This window comes from Triticum urartu, chromosome 6A (genome assembly GCF_056163025.1).
Source record: "Triticum urartu cultivar PI428250 chromosome 6A, HENAU_Tu73, whole genome shotgun sequence".
Taxonomy (NCBI): domain Eukaryota; kingdom Viridiplantae; phylum Streptophyta; class Magnoliopsida; order Poales; family Poaceae; genus Triticum; species Triticum urartu.
This window is the reverse complement of record NC_141878.1, coordinates 269,888,529-269,911,329: the sequence shown is the minus strand read 5'-3', so window position 1 is coordinate 269,911,329 and position 22,801 is coordinate 269,888,529. Positions and strand designations below refer to the sequence as shown.

The 22,801-nt window shown below is 47.0% G+C and overlaps 1 protein-coding gene across 1 annotated transcript; it reads right to left on the bottom strand.

The window, feature by feature from the left end:
* Positions 1-15,712: 15,712 nt before the first annotated feature.
* Positions 15,713-16,876, bottom strand: LOC147964976 (uncharacterized). The gene has a single exon (XM_087530229.1). The coding sequence runs from the start codon at positions 16,874-16,876 to the stop codon at positions 15,713-15,715; it is 1,164 nt and encodes a 387-aa protein (XP_087386355.1).
* Between the last annotated feature and the right edge of the window lie 5,925 nt (positions 16,877-22,801).

Below are 22,801 nucleotides of genomic sequence, written 5' to 3'. Positions count from 1 at the left end.
TGAGGATGAGGTTGATCAAAATCAGAACTACGTGCCACCACCAGCACAGCAACCACCAGGTCGTCCACACGCAAATAATGGCAATGGTAGGGCTCACCCTCAGGTACGAGATCATGACCATCTCCCTAAACTAAAATTGAATATTCCACCATTTGAGGGTAGATATGTTCCTGATATATATCTTACTTGGGAGTTAGAAACTGAACAATGATTTACATGTTTACGATATCCCGAGGAGAGACGTGTTCCTGCTGCTATTTGTGCTTTCACTAGTTTTGCATGTGTTTGGTGGTCTGAGCATTGTAGATTATATCCTATTCCGGCTACTTGGGCTGCTTTGAAAACTGCTATGCGTACTCGTTGGGTTCCACCATATTATCAACGTGAATTACTTCAAAAATTGCAGCACTTAAGACAGGGAAAAAATTCTGTAGAAGAATATTATCAGGAATTACAAACTGGCATGATTAGATGTGGTATTGTTGAGGAGAATGAAGCTATGCTTGCACGTTTTATGGGTGGATTAAATAGAGAGATTCAGACGATTCTAGAGTATGAGTATACTAATATCACTCGTTTATTCCATCTTGCTTGTAAAGCTGAACGTGAAGTGCAGAATCGACAGGCATTGGCGCGGACTAACTTTTCTGCAGGTCGACCTTCATCATGGACACCACGTGCATCATCTACTTCCACACGTTCTGCTACACCGGTGCCTCCGTCCGCTGCCACCTCCAACCGTGATACAATAAAGCAGGCACAATCACCACTATCTGCCAAGAGCACACCTTCTGGGCCTGCAAAGAGCTCTTCTTCATCCATGGCATCAACAGGGCAAACACATGATATTATTTGTCGACGTTGTAAGGGTGGAGGTCATTATGCGAGAGAATGCCCATCTAAGCGTGTGATGATTGTTACTGAGGATGGTGGGTATGAGTCCGCTAGTGACTATGATGAGGAGACTTTGGCTCTTATTACACGTGACGAACACGGTGGAGACGATTCTGATCATGAGACGCAATACATGGCTCCTGAAGATGCTGACAGGTATGAATGTTTAGTTGCTCAACGTGTTTTGAGTGTGCAGGTTACACAAGCTGAGAAAAATCAGAGGCATAATTTGTTCCATACAAAGGGAGTTGTGAAGGAACGTTCTGTTCGCGTGATCATAGATGGAGGGAGCTGCAATAACTTGGCTAGCATGGAGATGGTGGAGAAGCTATCTCTCACCACAAGACCACATCCACATCCTTACTACATCCAATGGTTCAACAACAGCGGCAAGATTAAGGTAACACGTACTGTTCGTGTGCATTTTAGTATCTCTACATATGCTGATTATGTTGATTGTGATGTGGTACCTATGCAAGCATGTTCCTTATTACTTGGTAGACCACGGCAATTTGATAAAAATCTGTACACCATGGTAGAAACAATCGGTATACTCTTGTTCATAAGGATAAAAATATAACTTTGCTTCCTATGACTCCTGATTCCATTTTGAAAGATGATATTAATAGAGCTAATAAAGCAAAACAGGAGACAAATAAGAGTGAAAATCAGATTGTGGCAAAAGAATTTGAGCACCAAATGAAGCCTAATAATAAACCATCTACTGTTGTTTCTGAAATTAAATTGAAAAGTGCATGTTTACTTGCCACCAAATCTGATATTGATGAGCTAGATTTTAGCAAATCTGTTTGCTATGCTTTTGTGTGCAAAGAGGCATTATTTTCATTCGAGGACGTGCCTTCCTCTTTGCCCCCTGCTGTCACTAACATTTTGCAGGAGTTCGCTGACGTCTTTCCACAAGACGTGCCACCGGGATTACCACCTATTCGAGGGATTGAGCATCAAATTGACTTAATTCCCGGTGCTTCGCTACCCAACCGTGCACCATACCATACCAATCCAGAGGAGACGAAGGAGATTATGCGTCAAGTACAAGAACTGCTCGACAAAGATTATATATGCGAATCCCTTAGTCCTAGTGTTGTTCCTATCATTTTAGTGCGGAAAAAGGATGGTACGTCGCGTATGTGCGTTGATTGTAGAGGCATTAATAATATTACTATTCGTTATCGTCATCCTATTCCTAGGTTAGATGATATGCTTGATGAATTGAGTGGCTCTACAATATTCTCCAAAGTTGATTTGCGTAGTGGATACCATCAAATTCGTATGAAATTGGGAGATGAATGGAAAACAGCATTTAAAACTAAGTTTGGATTATATGAGTGGTTAGTCATGCCTTTTGGGTTAACTAATGCACCTAGTACTTTCATGAGGTTAATGAACGAAGTTTTACGAGCTTTCATTGGACGATTTGTGGTAGTTTACTTGATGACATATTGATTTATAGCAAATCTTTGGAGGAACATTTGGAACATTTACGTGCTGTTTTTATTGCTCTACGTGACGCACGTTTGTTTGGAAACCTTGGAAAGTGCACCTTTTGCACCGACCGAGTATCTTTTCTTGGCTATGTTGTTACTCCACAGGGAATTGAAGTTGATAAAGCCAAGATTGAAGCTATTGAGAGTTGGCCGCAGCCCAAAATGGTCACACAAGTGAGGAGTTTCCTTGGCTTCGCTGGTTTCTATAGGCGTTTTGTGAGAGATTTCAGCACCATTGCTGCACCTCTCAACGAGCTTACAAAGAAGGATGTGCCTTTTGTTTGGGGTACCGCACAAGAAGAAGCCTTCACGGTATTGAAAGATAAGTTGACACATGCTCCTTTACTCCAACTTCCTAATTTCAATAAGACTTTTGAGCTTGAATGTGATGCTAGTGGAATTGTATTAGGAGGTGTGTTATTACAAGATGGAAAACCTGTTGCATACTTTTCTGAAAAATTGAGTGGGCCTAGTCTGAACTATTCTACTTATGATAAAGAATTATATGCTCTTGTTCGGACCTTAGAAACATGGCAACATTATTTATGGCCCAAGGAATTTGTTATACATTCTGATCATGAATCTTTGAAACACATTAGAAGTCAAGCAAAACTGAACCATAGACATGCTAAATGGGTTGAATTCATTGAGACTTTCCCTTATGTCATTAAACACAAGAAGGGTAAAGAAAATGTTATTGCTGATGCCTTGTCTCGTCGTTATACTATGCTTTCACAACTTGACTTTAAAATATTTGGTTTGGAGACCATCAAAGATCAATATGTTCATGATGCTGAATTTAAAGATGTATTGCAGAATTGTAAGGAAGGGAGAACTTGGAACAAGTTCGTTCTTAACGATGGATTTGTGTTTCGTGCAAACAAGCTATGCATTCCAGCTAGCTCCGTTCGTCTTTTGTTGTTGCAGGAGGCGCATGGAGGAGGGTTAATGGGACACTTTGGCGTCAAGAAGACGGAGGATATACTTGCTACACATTTCTTTTGGCCAAAGATGAGACGGGATGTTGAGCATTTTGTTGCTCGCTGCACTACATGTCAAAGAGCTAAGTCACGACTCAATCCTCATGGTTTATATATGCCTTTGCCTGTACCTAGTGTTCCTTGGGAGGATATATCTATGGACTTTGTTTTAGGTTTACCTCGAACAAAGAAGGGGAGGGATAGCATATTTGTTGTCGTAGATAGGTTCTCGAAAATGGCACACTTTATACCATGTCATAAAAGCGATGATGCTGTTAATGTTGCTGATTTGTTCTTTCGTGAAATTATTCGCTTACATGGTGTGCCAAATACTATTGTTTCAGATCATGATACTAAATTTCTTAGCCACTTTTGGAGATGTTTATGGGCTAAGTTGGGGACTAAGCTGCTTTTTAGTACTACTTGTCACCCCCAAACTGATGGACAAACTGAAGTAGTCAATAGAACTTTGTCTACTATGCTTAGGGCTGTTTTGAAGAATAACAAGAAAATGTGGGAAGAATGCTTGCCTCATGTTGAATTTGCTTATAATCGTTCATTGCATTCTACTACTAAGATGTGCCCTTTTGAAATTGTGTATGGTTTCCTACCTCGTGCACCTATTGATTTGTTGCCTCTTCCATCTTCAGAGAAGGTTAATTTTGATGCTAAAGAACGTTCTGAATTGATTTTAAAAATGCATGAGTTAACTAAGGAAAACATTGAGCGTATGAATGCTAAATATAAACTTGCTGGAGATAAGGGTAAAAAACATGTTGTGTTTGCGCCCGGTGATCTTGTTTGGTTACATTTGCGTAAAGATAGATTTCCTAATCTGCGCAAATCAAAGCTAATGCCACGTGCTGATGGTCCTTTTAAGGTGTTAGAGAAAATAAATGATAATGCATATAAACTTGAGCTACCTGTAGATTTTGGGGTTAGTCCCACTTTTAACATTGCAGATTTGAAGCCTTATTTGGGTGAGGAAGATGCGCTTCCGTCGAGGACGACTTCATTTCAAGAAGGGGAGGATGATGAGGACATCAATACCATTGTTACACCCACAGCCCCTATTGTTACATATACTGGACCAATTACTAGAGCTCGCGCACGCCAATTAAATTACCAGGTACTTTCGTTTCTTGGTAATGATTCTAATGTTCATGAGATTATGATGCTGCCTAACTTGGATACATTTGTTTTGCTTACAAATGAAGGGCCTAGCTTGGAGAAGGATGAACATTGGAGCAAGAACACGCATGGAGTTGATGGCATGCGCAAGGGGATCAAGAACGGAGTTACAAGTGATGATTTCAGGACTTTGAAGCCGCCATAAGGAGTGCATGAAGCCTTGGACGAAATATACAAGATGCCACTTCATAATATTCGTCCATAGGCTATTCTAGGTGCTGCTTCACCTTATTAATGGGCCAGGCCCATGTAATTTCGAAATACTTAAGTATAGGCTATTTTTAGAGTCCGTATGTGTGGGGAAACAAGAGTTAGGGTTGGTTTCGGACCCCACCCTCAAGGGCCACGAAATTCCCCCCTCTTCCTCCATATATACAGCCCTTAGGGCATCGTTTAGACTTTGGGTTTTGTTTAGATTAAAAGTTCGTCATAGCTGCAACTTCGCGTACTTCGTTTGTGTCCAACGACCAGACCAAGACATCACAGAACCCCACCTTGATCAATAAAGCTTTCATCTTATATTCGCAATATCCCGGTTGCAATCTCAGTTTCTTGCTTGTTCTTCGTTTGTTCGCAGGAAACAGACCCTCGCGGTCAGGTTGATCGTGCTCCGGCGTGGTCAATAACCCTCGGAAGTTGGTTTAGCGATTGCTAAGGCGCGACGTCTCGCACGTTAGTCGGATCGTCAAGGTCGACTCCCACATAAAACGATAGCCACCATCTCATCGAAACATCGGGACACCTTAGCCTCTATCACCGCATCCGCTACTGAGGATCGCGGATTCAGTGCGCAGCATCACGCTCTCGCGGTAAGCTGTTTTTTCCTTTTACAGGGTATCAATTTTCCATAGTTTGACTCTATGCGGGATCTAAGCTCCCTTTCCTCTGACGGGAGTGGCAGGTGACGTCCGGACAGATCAACTGTCTGGCCCCTTTGCCCGAAGGCCCAGCGGACGCTCGCTTGGCGAGGCTGCTGGTTCCGGCACCCTATGTGGTGCCGGAGAAGAAGGCCGCGGGGACTCGAAAGAGTGCCCGATGCCTGGAGGTGTCGGATTCATCATCCGACGAATCCAAGACGCACTCCTCCCGCGAAGACGAGGAGGAGGAAGAAGAAGAGACCCCTCCCCCTCCAGCGGGGGAAGGGAAGAAAAGGAAGGCCGCCCCAACTGGGGAGGCCGAAGGGTCCAAGAAGGGGAAAACCCTTCCTCCGGACTGCTCCATCGACACCGACGGCGGCGGAGAGGAGTGGGCGCCTAGGGCCAAGCCCCTAGCCAAATCGTAAGTATCCGGATACCAGAGTAATTCATAGTATTCATTTATTGCACGCTTTACCTCATGTCAAATATGTTTATGCAGCCCACCTAAAGACCGGCTCGACGCGTCGTCGAGCGGCTCACTGGACTCGTCGGATGTGAACTCACTTCCGACGGCTTCCTCCCCCCGCCCTACGGACGACACCGAAGTGTTGTCCCAACAGGTTCCAAGCCGGGAGGAGGTGGTCCTGGAGGCGCCGCAAGGCGACCTCCCGGACTCCAGGAGTAAAGGGGATGAAACCCCCCAGGGCTCCAAGTCCGGCTCGAGGCCGGACACCGCTCCGAAACCTTTAAAGGTTCCAGAGTCCGGCGGGGGACCTCCTTCCAAGAGGAGCAAGTCCACCATGCCGGCGGCCTCCGTCCAACCGAAGGCGCCGGACAATATGTTGGAGGCGCTCCAAGGCGCCTCCATCGACGAGGAGCACCACGCTATTATGAGTGCGGTGATCCAGAAGGTTCAATCCGCCAAAAACGAGCTGACTGAAGCTTGTACTAGCCTTTTGATAGGCTTTGAGGTAAGTAAAGAAAGTGTAAATAATAGTACCGCATAGATAGTAGCCCCTGATGCTCTGTTTGGCTTTCGGGAAGAAAAGCCGAATAGAGGATCAAATAAAATTCGCAGGAGTCTAACAAAAATGAGTCAATATGCATGTGCAGGCCACCCTGCTTGCGTCCACCGCACTGACTGCGGAAGTGGACACGCTAAAGCAGGACCTCGAAAGGTCCGAGCAAGAGCTCGAGCATGCCAAGAAGCAGCTCAAGGACAATGAAGGTAAGAAATACCTTGTTAAATATATATATATATAAAAGGTGCAATTGCAAAAAATGACAGGATTATCGTGGCTATTGTAGGCGCCACGTCTGAGGTGGCGACCCTTAAGCAAGTGCTGGACGAGGCCGAGAAGAGGGCAGCCTCGGAGCGCACCGAGCAGGAGAAGTATGAGGCCGAAGTTGGCAAGGTGCGGCAAGAGCTCCAGGCTCTCATGGAAAAGCATGAGAGTTTGGAGCTTGACTCAAAGACGTAGCATCCGAGCTCGCGTTGGCTATTGAAAATGCCAAGTCTGCCAAGGCCGAATCCCAGAAGACCCTCCAGGAGTTGGATGAGGTGAAGAAGATAGCAGCGGGTAAGGCATTCTTTATGCAAAGCAAACACATAAACGTGAGTTACTTGTTACTTACCCGAATCCGGAGCTCTCCAGGAGCGTTCGTAGATCTTCCCCGAAGTGTATCCGATGCCGCCGCATTCTATCGAGCCGAGGAGGGCAGCTCGACGGAGAAGGTGTTCTGGTCTCAGTATGCTGAGGCCGGACACCCCGTGCCCCTGAGCGACCAGCTGAAGCAACTGGTCGAGCTCCACAAGGCGGCCGAACAGGCCATGAAGGGCCTCATTGTTCGGCTGTGGCCTGGAGGGGCCCTGCCTGGGAGCTATTTCGGGCTGGTGCGGTGGTTGGTGGAGGCCTGTCCAAGGCTTGAAGTCATCAAGCGCTCCGTCTGCATTGAAGGTGCCCGTAGGGCCCTTGCCCGTGCTAAGGTGCACTGGGGCAAGCTAGATGTTGAGAAGCTGGTGAAGGACGGGCCACCGCCGGGGAAAGAGCATCGCAAGCCCGAGAATTATTATAAGGATGTTCCGAAGGGTGCCCGCCTTGTGGCGGATGAATGTTCTATGAATGTAATTTTTGAGTAAAACTCACTCGTTTTGTCCTGTGTGCTGAAAACTTGTTCATATGCACTAAGAAATGCTGTTTGAATTTAAAATATTACCTTCTGTGCGGCTGTTTATCAATTCTGAGAGATGGCTAGTCGTCGGCTTCTGCCCCCGTGCCGCTAGTGCTGGGGTGTTCGGGGATAAACCTGAGCGCTCTTTTTCCCATGGTTGGGTCCTTCGAGGGAGGCGCTCAGCCCAACGAACAAGGCAATCAGACTATAATGCGTGAACACTCTCAGTTAGCCATAGAATTCTATAATTTTAAATTTCGGTGAAGCCCTTCGTATTCGGAAGACCGAGTTCGGGGCGCTATCCACGCCTTGGCCGGACAGAGCTGGCTCCTCGCCCTAAGCGGCATAAGTCTTTAGGGACTCGAAAAAACATCTCGAACAGCGACCAGCTCTCGCTTCATCATGACAGTCGGTTTTAGCTTTCTCCACTGAGGTGCTCGACCCAGCTCAACTGGGGCACAATCGCAGTGGTTCTCCTAGTGCTACCTTAGCCGATATAGCGGAACGTAAGGCACCAAAACATAGGAGCCAGGCAAACCCAACTATTGACCCAAGACATGATTCGGAGCCGATGCATATAATGTTATAAGTTCGGGGTGCCGCACTTGTTAAAGTGTTCGGACTTCTCACACCATATTGAGGGGTACTAAAGCCCCTGGCGTATTTTGGCCGTACCAACGTGTACGGGTGCACCATGTCGTTAAGGAACATATATAAAGAAAAAAAGGTAATGCAAAAATAGACGAAAGCTATGCATTGTTTATTAAAAAGGGCTGCGATCAAAGCAGAACGATACAAATAATGCGATAAGTGGAAGGTTGGACTAGTTAACATGTCCGTTCCAGGGGCAAGCTGCGGAATAGTATGCGGAACGGGTATACTGCTCGTGATAGAGACCACCTGGGAGTTCCGTAGTGCGGCGTGGCTTGTCTGCTTCCCTGGTTCTTGCATCGTTTTGTGCGGCAATTGAACTGCTGAACAGGCCTTCCGAAGGATGAAGTCCTGAAAGTAAGAGAAAATTAAAAATTCGGCAGCCCCTGGTACGGTTTAAGCCGTGTTTTGGGCGTGCCGTGATGGTGCCCCTCCCCCTGTGCCCATGGTATCTCTAGAGCGTAGTTATGTACGCGAAGTACTGGCGTCGCCTTTTTGCGAGGGTTGGGGTTGGGGCCGCATTGCTACGCCTGCTCGGATCGTGCCAGGTGGTCTTGTTGTAGGTTACTCCGGGCGCGCTTGACGGTGTCCGGTCGTTTAGTGGCCGGACTGGAGAACTGCCTGGAGAGGCTGCTTTGAACTTCTGCTGTAAGGGCCGCCATGTGCTCCTCCGTTCAGAGGGAGCGTTCGGTGTTTCCATTGACCATAATTACTCCTCGAGGGCCTGGCATCTTGAGCTTAAGGTATGTGTAATGCGGTACCGCATTAAACTTAGCAAATGCGGTTCGCCCGAGCAGTGCGTGATAGCCACTGCGAAACGGGACTATGTCGAAGATTAACTCCTCGCTTCGGAAATTATCCGGAGATCCGAAGACCACTTCAAGTGTGACTGAGCATGTATAGTTGGCCTCTACACCTGGTATTACGCCTTTAAAGGTCGTTTTGGTGGGCTTAATCCTCGAGGGATCTATGCCCATTTTCCGCACTGTATCCTAGTAAAGCAGGTTCAGGCTGCTGCCGCCGTCCATAAGGACTCTAGTGAGATGAAATCCGTCAATAATTGGGTCTAGAACCAATGCGGCGAATCCTCCATGATGGATGCTAGTGGGATGGTCCCTTCGATCAAAGGTGATCGGGCAGGAGGACCATGGGTTGAACTTTGGGGCGACTGGCTCTACCGCATATACGTCCCTTAACGCACGCTTCCGCTCCCTTTTGGGGACATGGGTTGCGTATATCATGTTCACCGTCCGCACTTGTGGGGGAAAACCCTTCTGCCCACTATTGTTCAGCGGCCGGGGCTCCTCATCGTCATCGCTATGCAGCCCCTTGTCTTCATTTTCGACGTTTAACTTGCCTGCCTGCTTGAACACCCAACAATCCCTGCTGGTGTGATTGGCTGGCTTTTCGGGGGTGCCATGTATCTGGCACGACCGGTCGAGTATTCAGTCCAAACTGGACGGGCCCCTAGGATTCCTTTTGAATGGCTTTTTCTGCTGACCGGATTTAGAGCCTCTGAATCCGGCATTAACTGCCGTATCCTCGGTATTGTCGCCGTTAATGCGGCACTTCTGCTTGTTGCGACGCGACCTGCCACTACTGTCCCTGGTGTCCGAATTACCAGGGTTCTTGGTCATATTGTTGCTACGAGCAAGCCAGCTGTCTTCTCCCGCGCAAAATCGGGTCATGAGTGTCGTGAGTGCTGCCATAGATTTCGGCTTTTCCTGTCCAAGGTGTCGGGCCAGCCACTCATCACGGATATTGTGTTTGAAGGATGCTAGGGCCTCAGCGTCCGGACAGTCAACTATTTGATTTTTCTTTGTTAGGAACCGTGTCCAGAATTGCCTGGCCGATTCCTCTGGCTGCTGAATTACGTGACTTAGGTCAGCGGTGTCTGGGGGTCGCACGTAAGTGCCCTGGAAATTGTCGAGGAATGCGGCTTCCAGGTCCTCCAAACAACTAATTGATCCTGTTGGCAAGCTGTTAAGCCAATGCCGAGCTGGTCCTTTAAGCTTGAGTGGGAGGTATTTGATGGCGTGGAAATCGTCGCCGCGGGCCATGTGGATATGAAGGAGATAATCCTCGATCTATACCGCAGGATCTGTTGTGCCATCATATGATTCGATGTTTACGGGTTTCAAACCCTCTGGGATTTGATGATCCATTATTTCGTCTATAAAGCAGAGTGGGTGTGTGGCGCCTCTGTACTAGGCTATATCGTGACGTAGCTCCAACGAGCCTTGTCTACTGTGTTCGGCCCCGCCAAATTTGTGGCGGGCGTGACGGTTACCATCTCAAGCCGTGGGGCGCCCAAGCGATCTGTAGATCGATCTTGTTTGCCTTGCCTTGTCCTCCAGCATGTCTCGTAAGTCCGGCGCATATTCCCGTGCCTTGGTAGGGGATGCGGCTTGAGTGGAGGGCCGAGAGGCCTCTCTGTCACGACCACGAGGTGGCCGGTCGGCCGCATCAAGTGCTTCCTCCTCTGATCGGGGTAGCAACCTGCGCTTTGGGTAGCTCTTGGGGGGGCGTTCGAGTTTATGCTCTTCGGCCGCAAGGACTTCAGTCCATCTGTCGACTTGCAAATCTTGATCAGCTCTAAGTTCTTGCTGTTTTTTCTTGAGGCTTCGCCTGCGTTGAAAACTCTTTTGCTCGACGAGATCCTCTGGCACGAAGAATTCGTCGTCGTCGAGGCTTGCCTCGTCTTCAGAGGGAGGCATATAATTATCGTCCTCGACCTCTCTGTCTGCCGCTCTCTCATGAGAGCTGGTTTCTCCATCCTCCTGTGCTAAATCTTGCTGGAGGGGGTTTTCTTTGGCGCTCTCCGGAGTATTATTATCTCCCGTGCTGGAATCACCGTGTTTGTTTTGGCGGGATTTTGAGCGGCGCCATTGACGCTGGCGCTTAGGCTGTTTCTAGGAGGGGTCATCCTCCGCTGTTCCATCGCCATCTCCCTCTTTTGGGGTGTCCACCATGTATATGTCATATGACGAGGTGGCTTTCCAGGGCCTAGTGGGCGCTAGTTCTTCATCATCTCCTTCATCGGCGTCCATACCGTCGATATCTTCGGAGTCGAAGTCGAGCATGTCGGTTAAGTCGTCGACAGTGGCTACAAAGTGGGTTGTGGGTGGGCTTTGAATTTATTCATTGTCCGTATCCCAATCTTGCTGACCGTAGTCCGGCCAGGGCTCTCCAGATAAAGAGAGAGACTTTAGTGAATTCAGGATATCACCGAAAGGCGAGTGCTGAAAGATGTCCGCGGCAGTGAACTCCATGATCAGCGCCCAATCAGATTCGATTGGCAGGGGCGCAGAGGGTTCGGAGTCTGGAGAGGAGTCCGGCTCCTTGGAGTCACGAGTCTCGCAGAGTACGAGGCCGGTGCTTGGCTCAATCGCCGTTGGGGTCGCAGCCCCCGAGGTGGCGTCCAACCGCCCATCCTCGATCGGCGCAGTTGGCTCCGAATTAAGGGTCGGAGCCGATGCGAGTGCGGCCTCCAGGGCACTGTTCGGCGGCAGAGCTAGATCATGCTCGTCGTGACAGTGCGGCGCGCTTGGCAGTGGCTCGAATCCGTCGAAGATCAAGTCTCCGCGGATGTCAGCCGTGTAGTTTAAACTTCCAAATCTGACCTGACGGACAGGGGCGTAGCTTTCGATCTGCTCCAGATGGCCAAGCGAATTGGCCCGCAGTGCGAAGCTGCCGAAGACAAAGATCTGTCCGGGGAGGAAGGTCTCACCCTGGACTGCATCGCTATCGATGATCATAGGAGCCATCGAGCCTGACGGCGACGACACAGAGGAACTCTCAATGAAAGCACCAATGTCGGTGTCAAAACCGGCGGATCTCGGGTAGGGGGTCCCGAACTATGCGTCTAGGCCGGATGGTAACAGGAGACAAGGGACACGAAGTTTTACCCAGGTTCGGGCCCTCTCGATGGAGGTAAAACCCTACGTCCTGCTTGATTAATATTGATGGTATGGGTAGTACAAGAGTAGATCTACCACAAGATCGAGGAGGCTAAACCCTAGAAGCTAGCCTATGGTATGATCGTTGATGTGTATGTTGTCCTACGGACTAAAACCCTCCGGTTTATATAGACACCGGGTAGGGTTAGGGTTACATAGAGTCGGTTACAATGGTAGGAGATCTGTATATCCGTATCGCCAAGCTTGCCTTCCACGCCAAGGAAAGTCCCTCCCGGACACAGGACGAAGTCTTCAATCTTGTATAGTCCAGGAGTCCGGCTGAAGGTATAGTCCGGCCATCCGGACACCCCCTAATCCAGGACTCCCTCAGTCCTTATGAAGGGTAAATAGAAATTGGCATATCACGTTGTGGTTTTGGCATAGGTAAGAAACGTTCTTGCTAGAAACCTATAGCAGCCATGTAAAAACTTGCAACAACAATTAGAGGACGTCTAACTTGTTTTTGCAGCATGTGCCGGGTGATGTGATAAGGCCAAAAGGATGTGATGAATGATATATGTGATGTATGAGATTGATCATGTTCTTGTAATAGGAATCACGACTTGCATGTCGATGAGTATGACAACCGGCAGGAGCCATAGGAGTTGTCTTAATTTATTTATGACCTACGTGTCAACATAAACGTCATGTAATTACTTTACTTTATTGCTAAAGCGTTAGCCATAGTAATAGAAGTAATAGATGACGAGACAACTTCAAGAAGACACGATCATGGAGATCATGATGATGGAGATCATGGTGTCATGCCGGTGACAACGATGATCATGGAGCCCCAAAGATGGAGATCATAAGGAGCAAAATGATATTGGCCATATCATGTCACTATTTGATTGCATGTGATGTTTATCATGTTTTACATCTTATTTTCTTAGAACGACGGTAGCTTAAATAAGATGATCCCTCGCAATAATTTCAAGAAAGTGTTCCCCCTAACTGTGCACCGTTGCGAAGGTTCGTTGTTTCCACGCACCACGTGATGATCGGGTGTGATAGATTCTAACGTTCGAATACAACAGGTGTAAGCCAGATTTACACACGCAATACACTTAGGTTGACTTGACGAGCCTAGCATGTACAGACATGGCCTCGAAACACGGAAGACCGAAAGGTCGAGCATGAGTCGTATAGAAGATACGATCAACATGAAGATGTTCACCGATGTTGACTAGTCCGTCTGACGTGATGATCAGACACGGCCTAGTTGACTCGGATCATGTTTCACTAAGATGACTAGAGGGATGTCTATCTGAGTGGGAGTTCATTAAATAATTTGATTAGATGAACTTAATTATCATGAACATAGTCTAAATTGTCTTTGCAAATATGTTGTGGATAAATAGCTCACACTTTAGCTCCCTGTTTTAATACGTTCCTAGAGAAAAGACTAAGTTGAAAGATATTGTAAGCATTGATGCGGACTAGGTCCGTTGCCTGAGGAGTGTCCTCACTGCTACATAGAAGGCTTATGTCTTTGATGCACCGCTCAGTGTGCCAACCCCTCCGGCGTCGTCTGTGGATGTTGTGAACACCTGACAGACACATCCTGATGACTACTTGATAGTTTAATGCACCATACTTTACGGCTTAGAATCGGGATTCCAATGACGTTTTGAACGCCATAAGACATATGAGATGTTCCAAGAGCTGAAATTGGGATTTCAGGCTCATGCCCGTGTTGAGAGGTATGAGACCTCTGACAAGTTCTTTTGCCAACAAGATGGAGGAGAATAGCTCAGCTAGTGAGCATGTGCTCAGAATGTCTGGGTGCTACAATCACTTAAATCAAGTGGGAGTTAAACTTCCAGATAAGATAGTGATTGATAGAGTTCTCTAGCCACTATCACTAAGATACTAGATCTTCGTGATGAACTATGACATGCAAGGGATGGAGTTGATCCCGGAGCTGTTCGCGGTGCTTAAGACCGCAAAAGGTAGAAATCAAGAAGGAGCATCAAGTGTTGATGGTTTAACAAGACCACTAGTTTCAAGAAGGCAAAGGGCTAGAAGGGAAACTTCATGAATGGCAAACCAGTTACCAATCAAGTGAAGGAACCCAAGGTTGAACCCAAACCCGAGACTAAGTGCTTCTATTGTAAGGGGAACAGTCACTGGTAGCGGAACTACCCCAAATACATGGTAGATAGGAAGGATGGCAACTTCAACAAAGTATATACGTGTTATTAATGTGTACCTCACTAGTACTCCTGGTAGCACCTGGGTATTGGATACGGTTCAGTTGCTACTATTGGTGACTTGAAGCAAAAGCTATGGACTAAACGGAGACTGGCTAAGGGCGAGGTGACGATGTGTGTTGGAAGTGTTTCCAAAGTTGATAAGATCACCATCGCATGCTCCATCTGCCTTCGGGATTAGTATTGAACCTAGATAAATGTTATTAGGTGTCTACGTTGAGCATGAATATGATTAGATCATGTTCACTGCAATACGGTTATTCATTTAAGATAGAGAATAATGGTTATTCTGTTTACATGAATAATACATTTCATGGTCATGCACCCTATGTGAATGGTTCATTGAATCTCAGTCATGGTAATACACATGTTCACGCCAAAAGACGTAGAGTTAATAATGATAGTACCACTTTCTTGTGGCACTGCCGCTTAGGTCATATTGGCGTAAGATGCATGAAGAAACTCCATGTCGATGGATGTTTGGAGTCACTTGATTTTGAATCGCTTGACACATGCGAGCCATGCCTCATGGGCAGGATGACTAAGACCCCGTTTTCAGGTAAAATAAAATGGGCAAGTGACTTGTTGGAAATCATACATGCTGATGCGTGTGATCCAATGAGAATTGAAGCGTGCGGTGGATATCGCTATTTTCTCATCTTCACTGACGATTTGAGTAGATATAGGTATATTTACTTAATGAAGCACAAGTCTGAAACGTTTGAAAAGTTCAAGCGATTTCAGAGTGAAGTTAAGAACCATCATAACAAGAAGATCAAATTCCTACGATCTGATCGATGAGAATTTCTGAGTTATGAGTTTGGCAATCACTTAAGACATTGTGGAATTGTTTCACAGTTGAAGCCACCTGGAACACCACAGGGTAATGGTGTGTCCGGACGTTGTAATCGAACCTTATGAGATACGGTGCGATCTATGATGTCTCTTACGGATCTACCATTTTCATTTTGAGGATATGCATTAGAGACAGCTGCATTCACTTTAGATAGGACACCATCTAAGTCCGTTGAGACGACGTCGTATGAATATGGTTTGGCAAGAAACCAAAATTGTCGTTTCTTAATGTTTGGGGCTGCGATGCTTAAGGCTTCAGCCGGAGAAGCTCGAACCCAAATCATCATATGTTGGAGTCACTCATCTCACTCAAGTGGTGGGCGTTGTGGCTCTCCTCACATGGGAGTTGTGGCAACTCGTCATATATGGGGCTAGTGGTGAAGTCACTCTCACTCTCAATATGGTGGCACAAGTCACTCAAGTCATCATATGTTGTCATGGTCGAAGGGAAATCCCATGCTCAACCATCTCGTAGTCGTCGCTGTGGATGAAGGCCGAAGATGTCACAACATCACTCTCGTCATGGATGAAGGCCAAAGACGGCACATCATCACTCTCGCCGTCTTGTAGCGTGGTCGGTGCGAAGTGAGCTCGGGGTCGAGTAGACTTGGCCTTCATGAGTTCTTGCTCCGCCTTGAGAGCACCAATGTAGTTGTTGTCGATGGACTTGTAGATCTCGAGGAAGATAGTCTTGGAGATGTCATTGTTCAATCCCATCATGAAGTAGAACTTCATCCAAATGGGGTCGTCCACGCCGGCACATCGCAAGGCTTCCTTCATGTTCTTGAAGTACTCGTCGAGGGACTTGGATCCTTGTATGGTGTTCTCCAATTGGCGTTGAAGATGTTCCGTGTATGTGGAAGGCACAAATTCTCGCCGCATCACTTTCTTCGTCTTGGACCAACTCATGTCGAAGCTCCTCGAAGGTGTGTGAAGCCACCAAATCAACGCGTAGTCGTGGAAGGTACTTGTGGCGCACTTCACTTGAACTTCGGAGGGTACTTGATGTAGCTTGAGGTAGTCGTCCATCTTGCACTCCCACTTCAGGTATTCATCGGGGTCATTAGTCCCAAAGAATGGAATCTCGTCGGTGATGTTGAAGTCGTTGTAGCTCAAGGGAATAGTGGACTTGAGCTCGTGGAGTAGGTGAAGATGTCGTACGCCCGAAGGCGAAGATGCCTTGAAGTCACTTGGCGAAGATGCCAAAGGTGTTGAAGAAGCCGTAGTCTTGTCGTCGAAGTTGCTATACTGTATGGCCCGTGTGCACGAGGGTGCTGGAGGCCATGTGCACGGGGTCCCGTGTGCATGGGGGTTGAGGGCCCGTGTGCACGGGGGTGGCAGAGAAGCCAACTCTCGTCTAGTAGGTTGCTCTTCATGGTCTTGTTGATGTCGATGCTTGTGTGTACTTGCCGTAGATAGTAGCTCGGGAGTCTTTGCACTTGAGCGTCTTCTCGAAGAGGAGGAAGACTTCTTGCGGTTCTTGATGAGGGCCTTGAGCTCCTCCATGTGCTTGTCCATCTTGGTGTCGATGACGTTCTTCATAGCATCGAACTCGTCGTCGTGGTTGTAGACCGGAGATGATGTGCTTTGCCTATCCATCACAAGACTCGAGCAAAGGTGAGTAGGAAATGAGATAAACAATACTAAGCTACTTTTTCCCAAAGTTGAGGATGTATCTTGTATCACTCAATGTGAGATGAAAGAATAGTGGAATTGGTACCGGACTTGTTCACTCACACCTATAAGTAAAAGCTTATCGAGTGGCTTGGTTAGGACAAGTGGCACAGATTTCATGCAAATTGAAGTCCAAGATATTGCAAATGTTGAAGTAAATCCAAAGGACTCAAAATGCAAAGCAAGTGATCACAAATATAGAGGAGGGCAATTAAGTAACACACACGGTGGGATAATGGGGCTTGTGCAACTATAGGGATGAGCAATACAAGATTGCCTGACGAAGACTAAGCTCGTGTTGCACAAACACTAGGAGAGCACTAGCTTGATTGTACACTTGGGCACGATTCACCACTTGGAACCAACCTATATGTATGCAAGCTAAATGTTTCCTATTCCATGTGTCCTCATGCACAAGTATCTCTCTTCATGCTCAACTCTCTTTTGCTTATAATCTTATGATCTTTCTTTTCTTGCTTAAAAGCTTTTTTTGACTTTTTTTTCTTCCTCTCCACTTTTCTTATTGAGCCTCAACCACACATATGAGATAGGTATCACAAGATATGCACAGGAGCAAGCACTTGCACGATATGATATGTCCAATGATGCAATAATATGATATCGTATCACTATGGTGCACAAGTTTTCACGAAGCCCGACAATACTCGGATAGCTAGTCTCAATAGGTATGAAGGTATTCGCAAAGATGGTGGGGCTATCAAGATGTAATGGCAAGGAAGGAAAAGTTTATGACGAAATGGATACCTTCTTCACACTTAACCTTTTAGGAAGTTGGTGGGTAACCGGCCTTGCTTCTGGTTGAAGATGGTCTCAAAGGATGGATGGTCGTCGTCGATGTGGAAGCTCGTGGTGGATGTAGTCGATGGACCGATACAAGTCCCCGGTGGTGGATGAAGATGTAACCGTCCCTAAGTAGCCGAAACACCTTAGGAGACTCAAATCACAACTCCAACAACCACAAATACCAAAGGAACCAAAATGGGTTAGTTGGCGGAATTTGTATGTGGTGGTGCGGAAGTTATGGCGGAGGGCCTATGCAAAAGATGCAAAAATGAAGAAAATTTGATGGAGTAAGTTGGTGGTAAAACCAAGATGAGCAGCTCAGGCACGTCACTAGCTTTTCAACGAGCCAAAGAACACCCAAATCGGAGTTCGGGAGTGGAAGTAATGACCGAAAACGTAAAGTGGACGCGGCTGATTCTGGGAGAGTCGTGCGCACGGGGTTCAAGGACCGTGGACACGGGGTCCCATGCGCATGGTACACGTACCGAGGACACGGGGTCACCCGAGACTTCGTGGGTGCCCGTGGGCACGGGGTGGGGAGCCCGTGGGCACGGGGTAGATGGAAAATTCGCGATTTTCTTGTCAAATTCGATGGGAAAGAAAATTTGGGGTATGGGGACGCAATAGGAGTTCGATCTACTTGCTAGACACCAGATCCACGGATCAAAATCAACAAAAACTCACAAAAACTTCAAATCACAAAAAAATTGTTATGGCTCTTTTTGTGGGGATTTTCGAAATTGGGCAAGAACAAGCAAAATTAGGCTAGAAAACTAAGAAGGGGGCTCCAATTTCGTGATCAACCTTGCTCAGGATACCAAGATGTTGTAGGGTGGAACCCTATGGAGAGTTCTTTCACGAATTGGAGGGAGAATCCCCAAGAACAAGATGAACACAAGGAGGGAAAACGAGAGGAACACTCAAGAAGAAGTCCAATCACACATCCACTAGACCAACAAACACACAAGATCCACAAGGTACACGAACAATCAAAGGGAAACAAGATACATGTTAGAGTTCATCCCAAATCATATGAAGGAGATGAGGTCTTGATGATTCACTTGGGGAATCCTTCTCCCTTTGGAGGTCTTGATGATCCAAGGGATCCTTCTCCCTTAGGAGGTCTTGCACTCCAAGGGAGTTTTCTCCCTCAAGAGGAAACCCACAAGGGGAGATACATGAGCTAAGCTCTAATGTCTAGATCTATTCTTAGCTCCCTCTAAATGGAGGATGGGAAGGAGTATATATAGTCCAAGGGATGAAGGGGTAAGTAGGGACGAGATGGGGATACAAGGGCCAAGCCCAACAGCCACGCACAGGGGGCCCCGTGTGCACGGGGTAAGTGGAGCCCGTGCGCACGGGGTATCCAGAGACCTGACGCATGAGCCCGTGCGCACAGGGTCCGTGAGGCCTGTGGGCACGGTACACGCCCGTGCGCATGGGGTCGCCTGGGAGCTGCAGCCTTCTCTTGGCGCATCCTTCTCCGCTTCCAGGCTTCCCTCTTGGATGGTGTAGATGTTCTCCTCTTCTTGGACTCCTCCTCGATGAATGTGTAGCTCCTCCCACACCTATGTATGCACACAAGAGAGAGGTCAAGTAGTATACCATCCTCGAAAGGTACAAGTGGACACCGTGTAAAGGAGATGATTCACCTTTGTATGTATGAAGTAGATGTGGCACGTGTCACTTGTAAAATGGACTCTTAACATGGTGATGTCCATAGGATGCTCCGCATCAAAACCTCTAGGAACAATCTCCAATCGAAGTTCCCTGAGATCCTCTGCTAACTCCTTTGGAAATCTCGTGCTCACTAGGGTATTAACATAACTGTTCCGGCTCAAGGCGTCTGCTACGACGTTTGCCTTGCCTGGATGATAATGAAGCTTCATGTATAAGCTCCAACCATCTCCTCTGCCTAAGGTTCAGCTCCTTCTGTGTGAAAATGTACTTCAAACTCTTATGATCCGTGTACACATCACATCGATTTCCAATAAGGTAATGCCTCCAGGTCTTCAACGCATGTACTACGGCAGCCAACTCCAAATGATGCGTGGAATAATTCAACTCGTGTGGTTTCAGTTGTCGCGAGGCATATGAAACAACTCTTCCGTCTTGCATAAGCACACTTCCAAGTCCTAGGCGAGAGGCATCGCAATACACTTGAAACTCCTTGCGTATATCCGGCAAAATCAGCACTGGGGCTGTAGTCAAACGTTTCTTTAACTCCTGGAAACTTGCTTCACATTCTTCTGTCCATTTAAATTTGGTATCCTTCTTCAATAACTTCGTCATTGGCTTTGCAATTTTGGAAAATATCTCAATGAATCTCCAATAGTATCCTGCGAGTCCCAGAAAACTGCGGATCTCGCTAACTGAAGTGGGTTCTAACCATTCAGTGACTGACTGAACCTTGGTAGGATCTATTGTTACACCTTCTCCTGATATAACATGTCCAAGGAATCCAACTTCCTTCAGCCAAAACTTGCATTTGCTGAACATGGCATACAACTGATGTTCCCTGAGTTTCTCGAGAACTAAGCGCAAATGCTCTTCGTGCTCCTCCTTGTTCTTCGAGTATACCATTATATCATCAATAAACACCACAATAAACTTATCCAGATATTCCATGAACACTTTGTTCATCATGCTCATGAGTAGGCAGGGGCATTAGTTACTCCAAATGACATGACTGTGTATTCATATAACCCGTACCGTGTGGTGAATGCTGTCTTTGGTATGTCCTTTTCTCTAATCTTTCAACTGGTGATATCCAGATCGCAGATCGATCTTTGTAAACACCTTAGCTCCTTGCAGGTGGTCGAACAAATCATTGATCATCGGCAGTGGGTATTTGTTCTTAATCGTCACCTCATTTAACGCACAATAATCAACAACCATTCTTAGAGTCTTATCCTTCTTCTCAACCAAAAGCGCTGGGGCTCCCCACGGCGATGAGCTCCGTCGAATGTAACCTTTCTCCAGTAACTCCTTGATCTGTTTCTTAATCTCCTCTAGATCATTTGCGGGCATCCGGTATGGTCTCATTGATATAGGCCCGGTGTCTGGCAGTAACTCTATCAAAAACTCGATGTCTCGATCCGGTGGCATGCCTGGTAACTCCTCTGGGAAAACATCCGGGTAATCCTTGACTACAGGCACTTCCTCCTGAACAACTCCCGTGAGGGTATTCACTTGACTACTTCTTGGCGCATGCCTAGATACATACTTGATCCTCTTTCCCTCCGGGGTGGTGAGACAAATTGACTTACTAACACAGTCAATGCTTCCTCCATACTTTGACATCCAGTCCATTCCTAATAGCACATCCAATCCTTGTGACTCCAAGATTATTAGGTCGGACGGAAAAACATGGCTACCAATGGTTAAGGGTATCTGGTCGCACCATCGACTAGCCATATACTCTGCTCCAGGTGAACTTACGAACAGATGGGTCCTAAGGGTCTGGGTTGGTAGTTTAAACTTATCCACGAATTCCCTTGATATGTATGAATGTGTTGCACCAGTATCAAAAAGAACAAGGGCGGTAAAAGACTTAACCAAAAACTTACCAATCACCGCGTCTGGCTGCTTTTCAACCTCCTCCACGTTGACGTGGTTCACTTGTCCTTTATTGAATGGATTGGGCTTCTTTCCAGCACTCCCATTGCCGTTTCCATTCTTCGCTTCAGGGGACTCCGTGGCATAGTGTCTAGTCTTCCCGCACTTGAAACAAGTAACGTGGCTTAGGTCTCACTTCGTGGGTGTGGCTGGATTGGAGCGGTTCTCATTGTTGCCTGCTCCATTCCCATTCCCATTCCTTGGGCCAGTATGGTTATGGTTACTTACTCCATTATGGGTGTGGCCTCCATGGTTATGAACAAGTCCTCCCGAGTTCGGTGTTAGGCGAGGTTTCTGCTGAGCTCCTGAATTATACCTTCCTTGTCCATACTTCATTTTACGGCTCTCAATCTGCTGCTGCTTCCCTTCAATCATAAGAGCCTTATCTACCAACTCCTGGTAGTTGTTGAATGTTGCCACCATCAATTGCATGCTCATCCCATCATTCAGCCCTTCCATAAACTTCTCCTGTTTGACTACATCTGTGGCCACATCGTCAGGGGCATAGCGAGATAACTTGCTAAACTCATCCATGTACTGAGCCACAGTACAGTTCCCCTGGCGTAAGTTGCGAAACTCACGCTTCTTCATACTCATAGCTCCAGTTGAGACATGGGCTGTACGGAAAGCTTGCTGAAACTGGTCCCATGTCACCGTAGCTATAGGGTAAGTGACAATGTAATTCTCTCACCATGAGGCTGCTGGTCCATCCAACTGATGTGCGGCAAAACGCACCTTCTCAACATCAGTACATCCTGCAGTGGTTAACTCCCTTCCAATCCTGCGGAGCCAATCATCTGCTACTATGGGCTTAGTGCTACTGGCAAACACCGGCGGCTGCAACCTCAGGAAACGGGCTAAGTTGTCAACTGGTGGTGGTGGCGGTGGATTGTTGTTGTTGTTGTTGTTGTTTCCTTGGTTCTGAACTAACAACTGCATCAGAGTATTCTGTTGCTGGATCATCTGAGTGAGCTCCGGTGGGAAGGTAAATCCAGGGTCACGTCTCGGAGGCATCTGATGGGTTTAGAGGGGAGATATTAGAATAGAATGAGGTCTAATGAGAAAGCACTACCCATATGCACATGAGACAAACACAATCATTTCACTCAATCAATCAAGCAAGGGCATACAATCGATCTAACTATCATTACAAAAGTGCTCGGACTATACTATTTACATGGTGGAATTCTACTACTAATGTGGTGGTCTACTAAAAATATTCTTCGGTTGAAGACTTCATGATGTCTGCTCCAGCTTCGTCTTCATAGTCATCATCTCTATTGTCGGTGTCCGAGTCAATGTCGTTGATGATAATGTAGTCCTCCGAGCGAATCTCCTTGGGTTCTTCGTCTTCTCCTCCTGGTGCGGGGTCTCCCAAGAATACTCCTAGCTTCCTTTCTGAATCGTCATTCTTCTCCACTAGTACGA

Excerpts from the sequence above, each read along its gene's own strand:
- LOC147964976 (XM_087530229.1), bottom strand. The coding sequence starts at position 16,876 with ATGGATAGGCAAAGCACATCATCTCCGGTCTACAACCACGACGACGAG.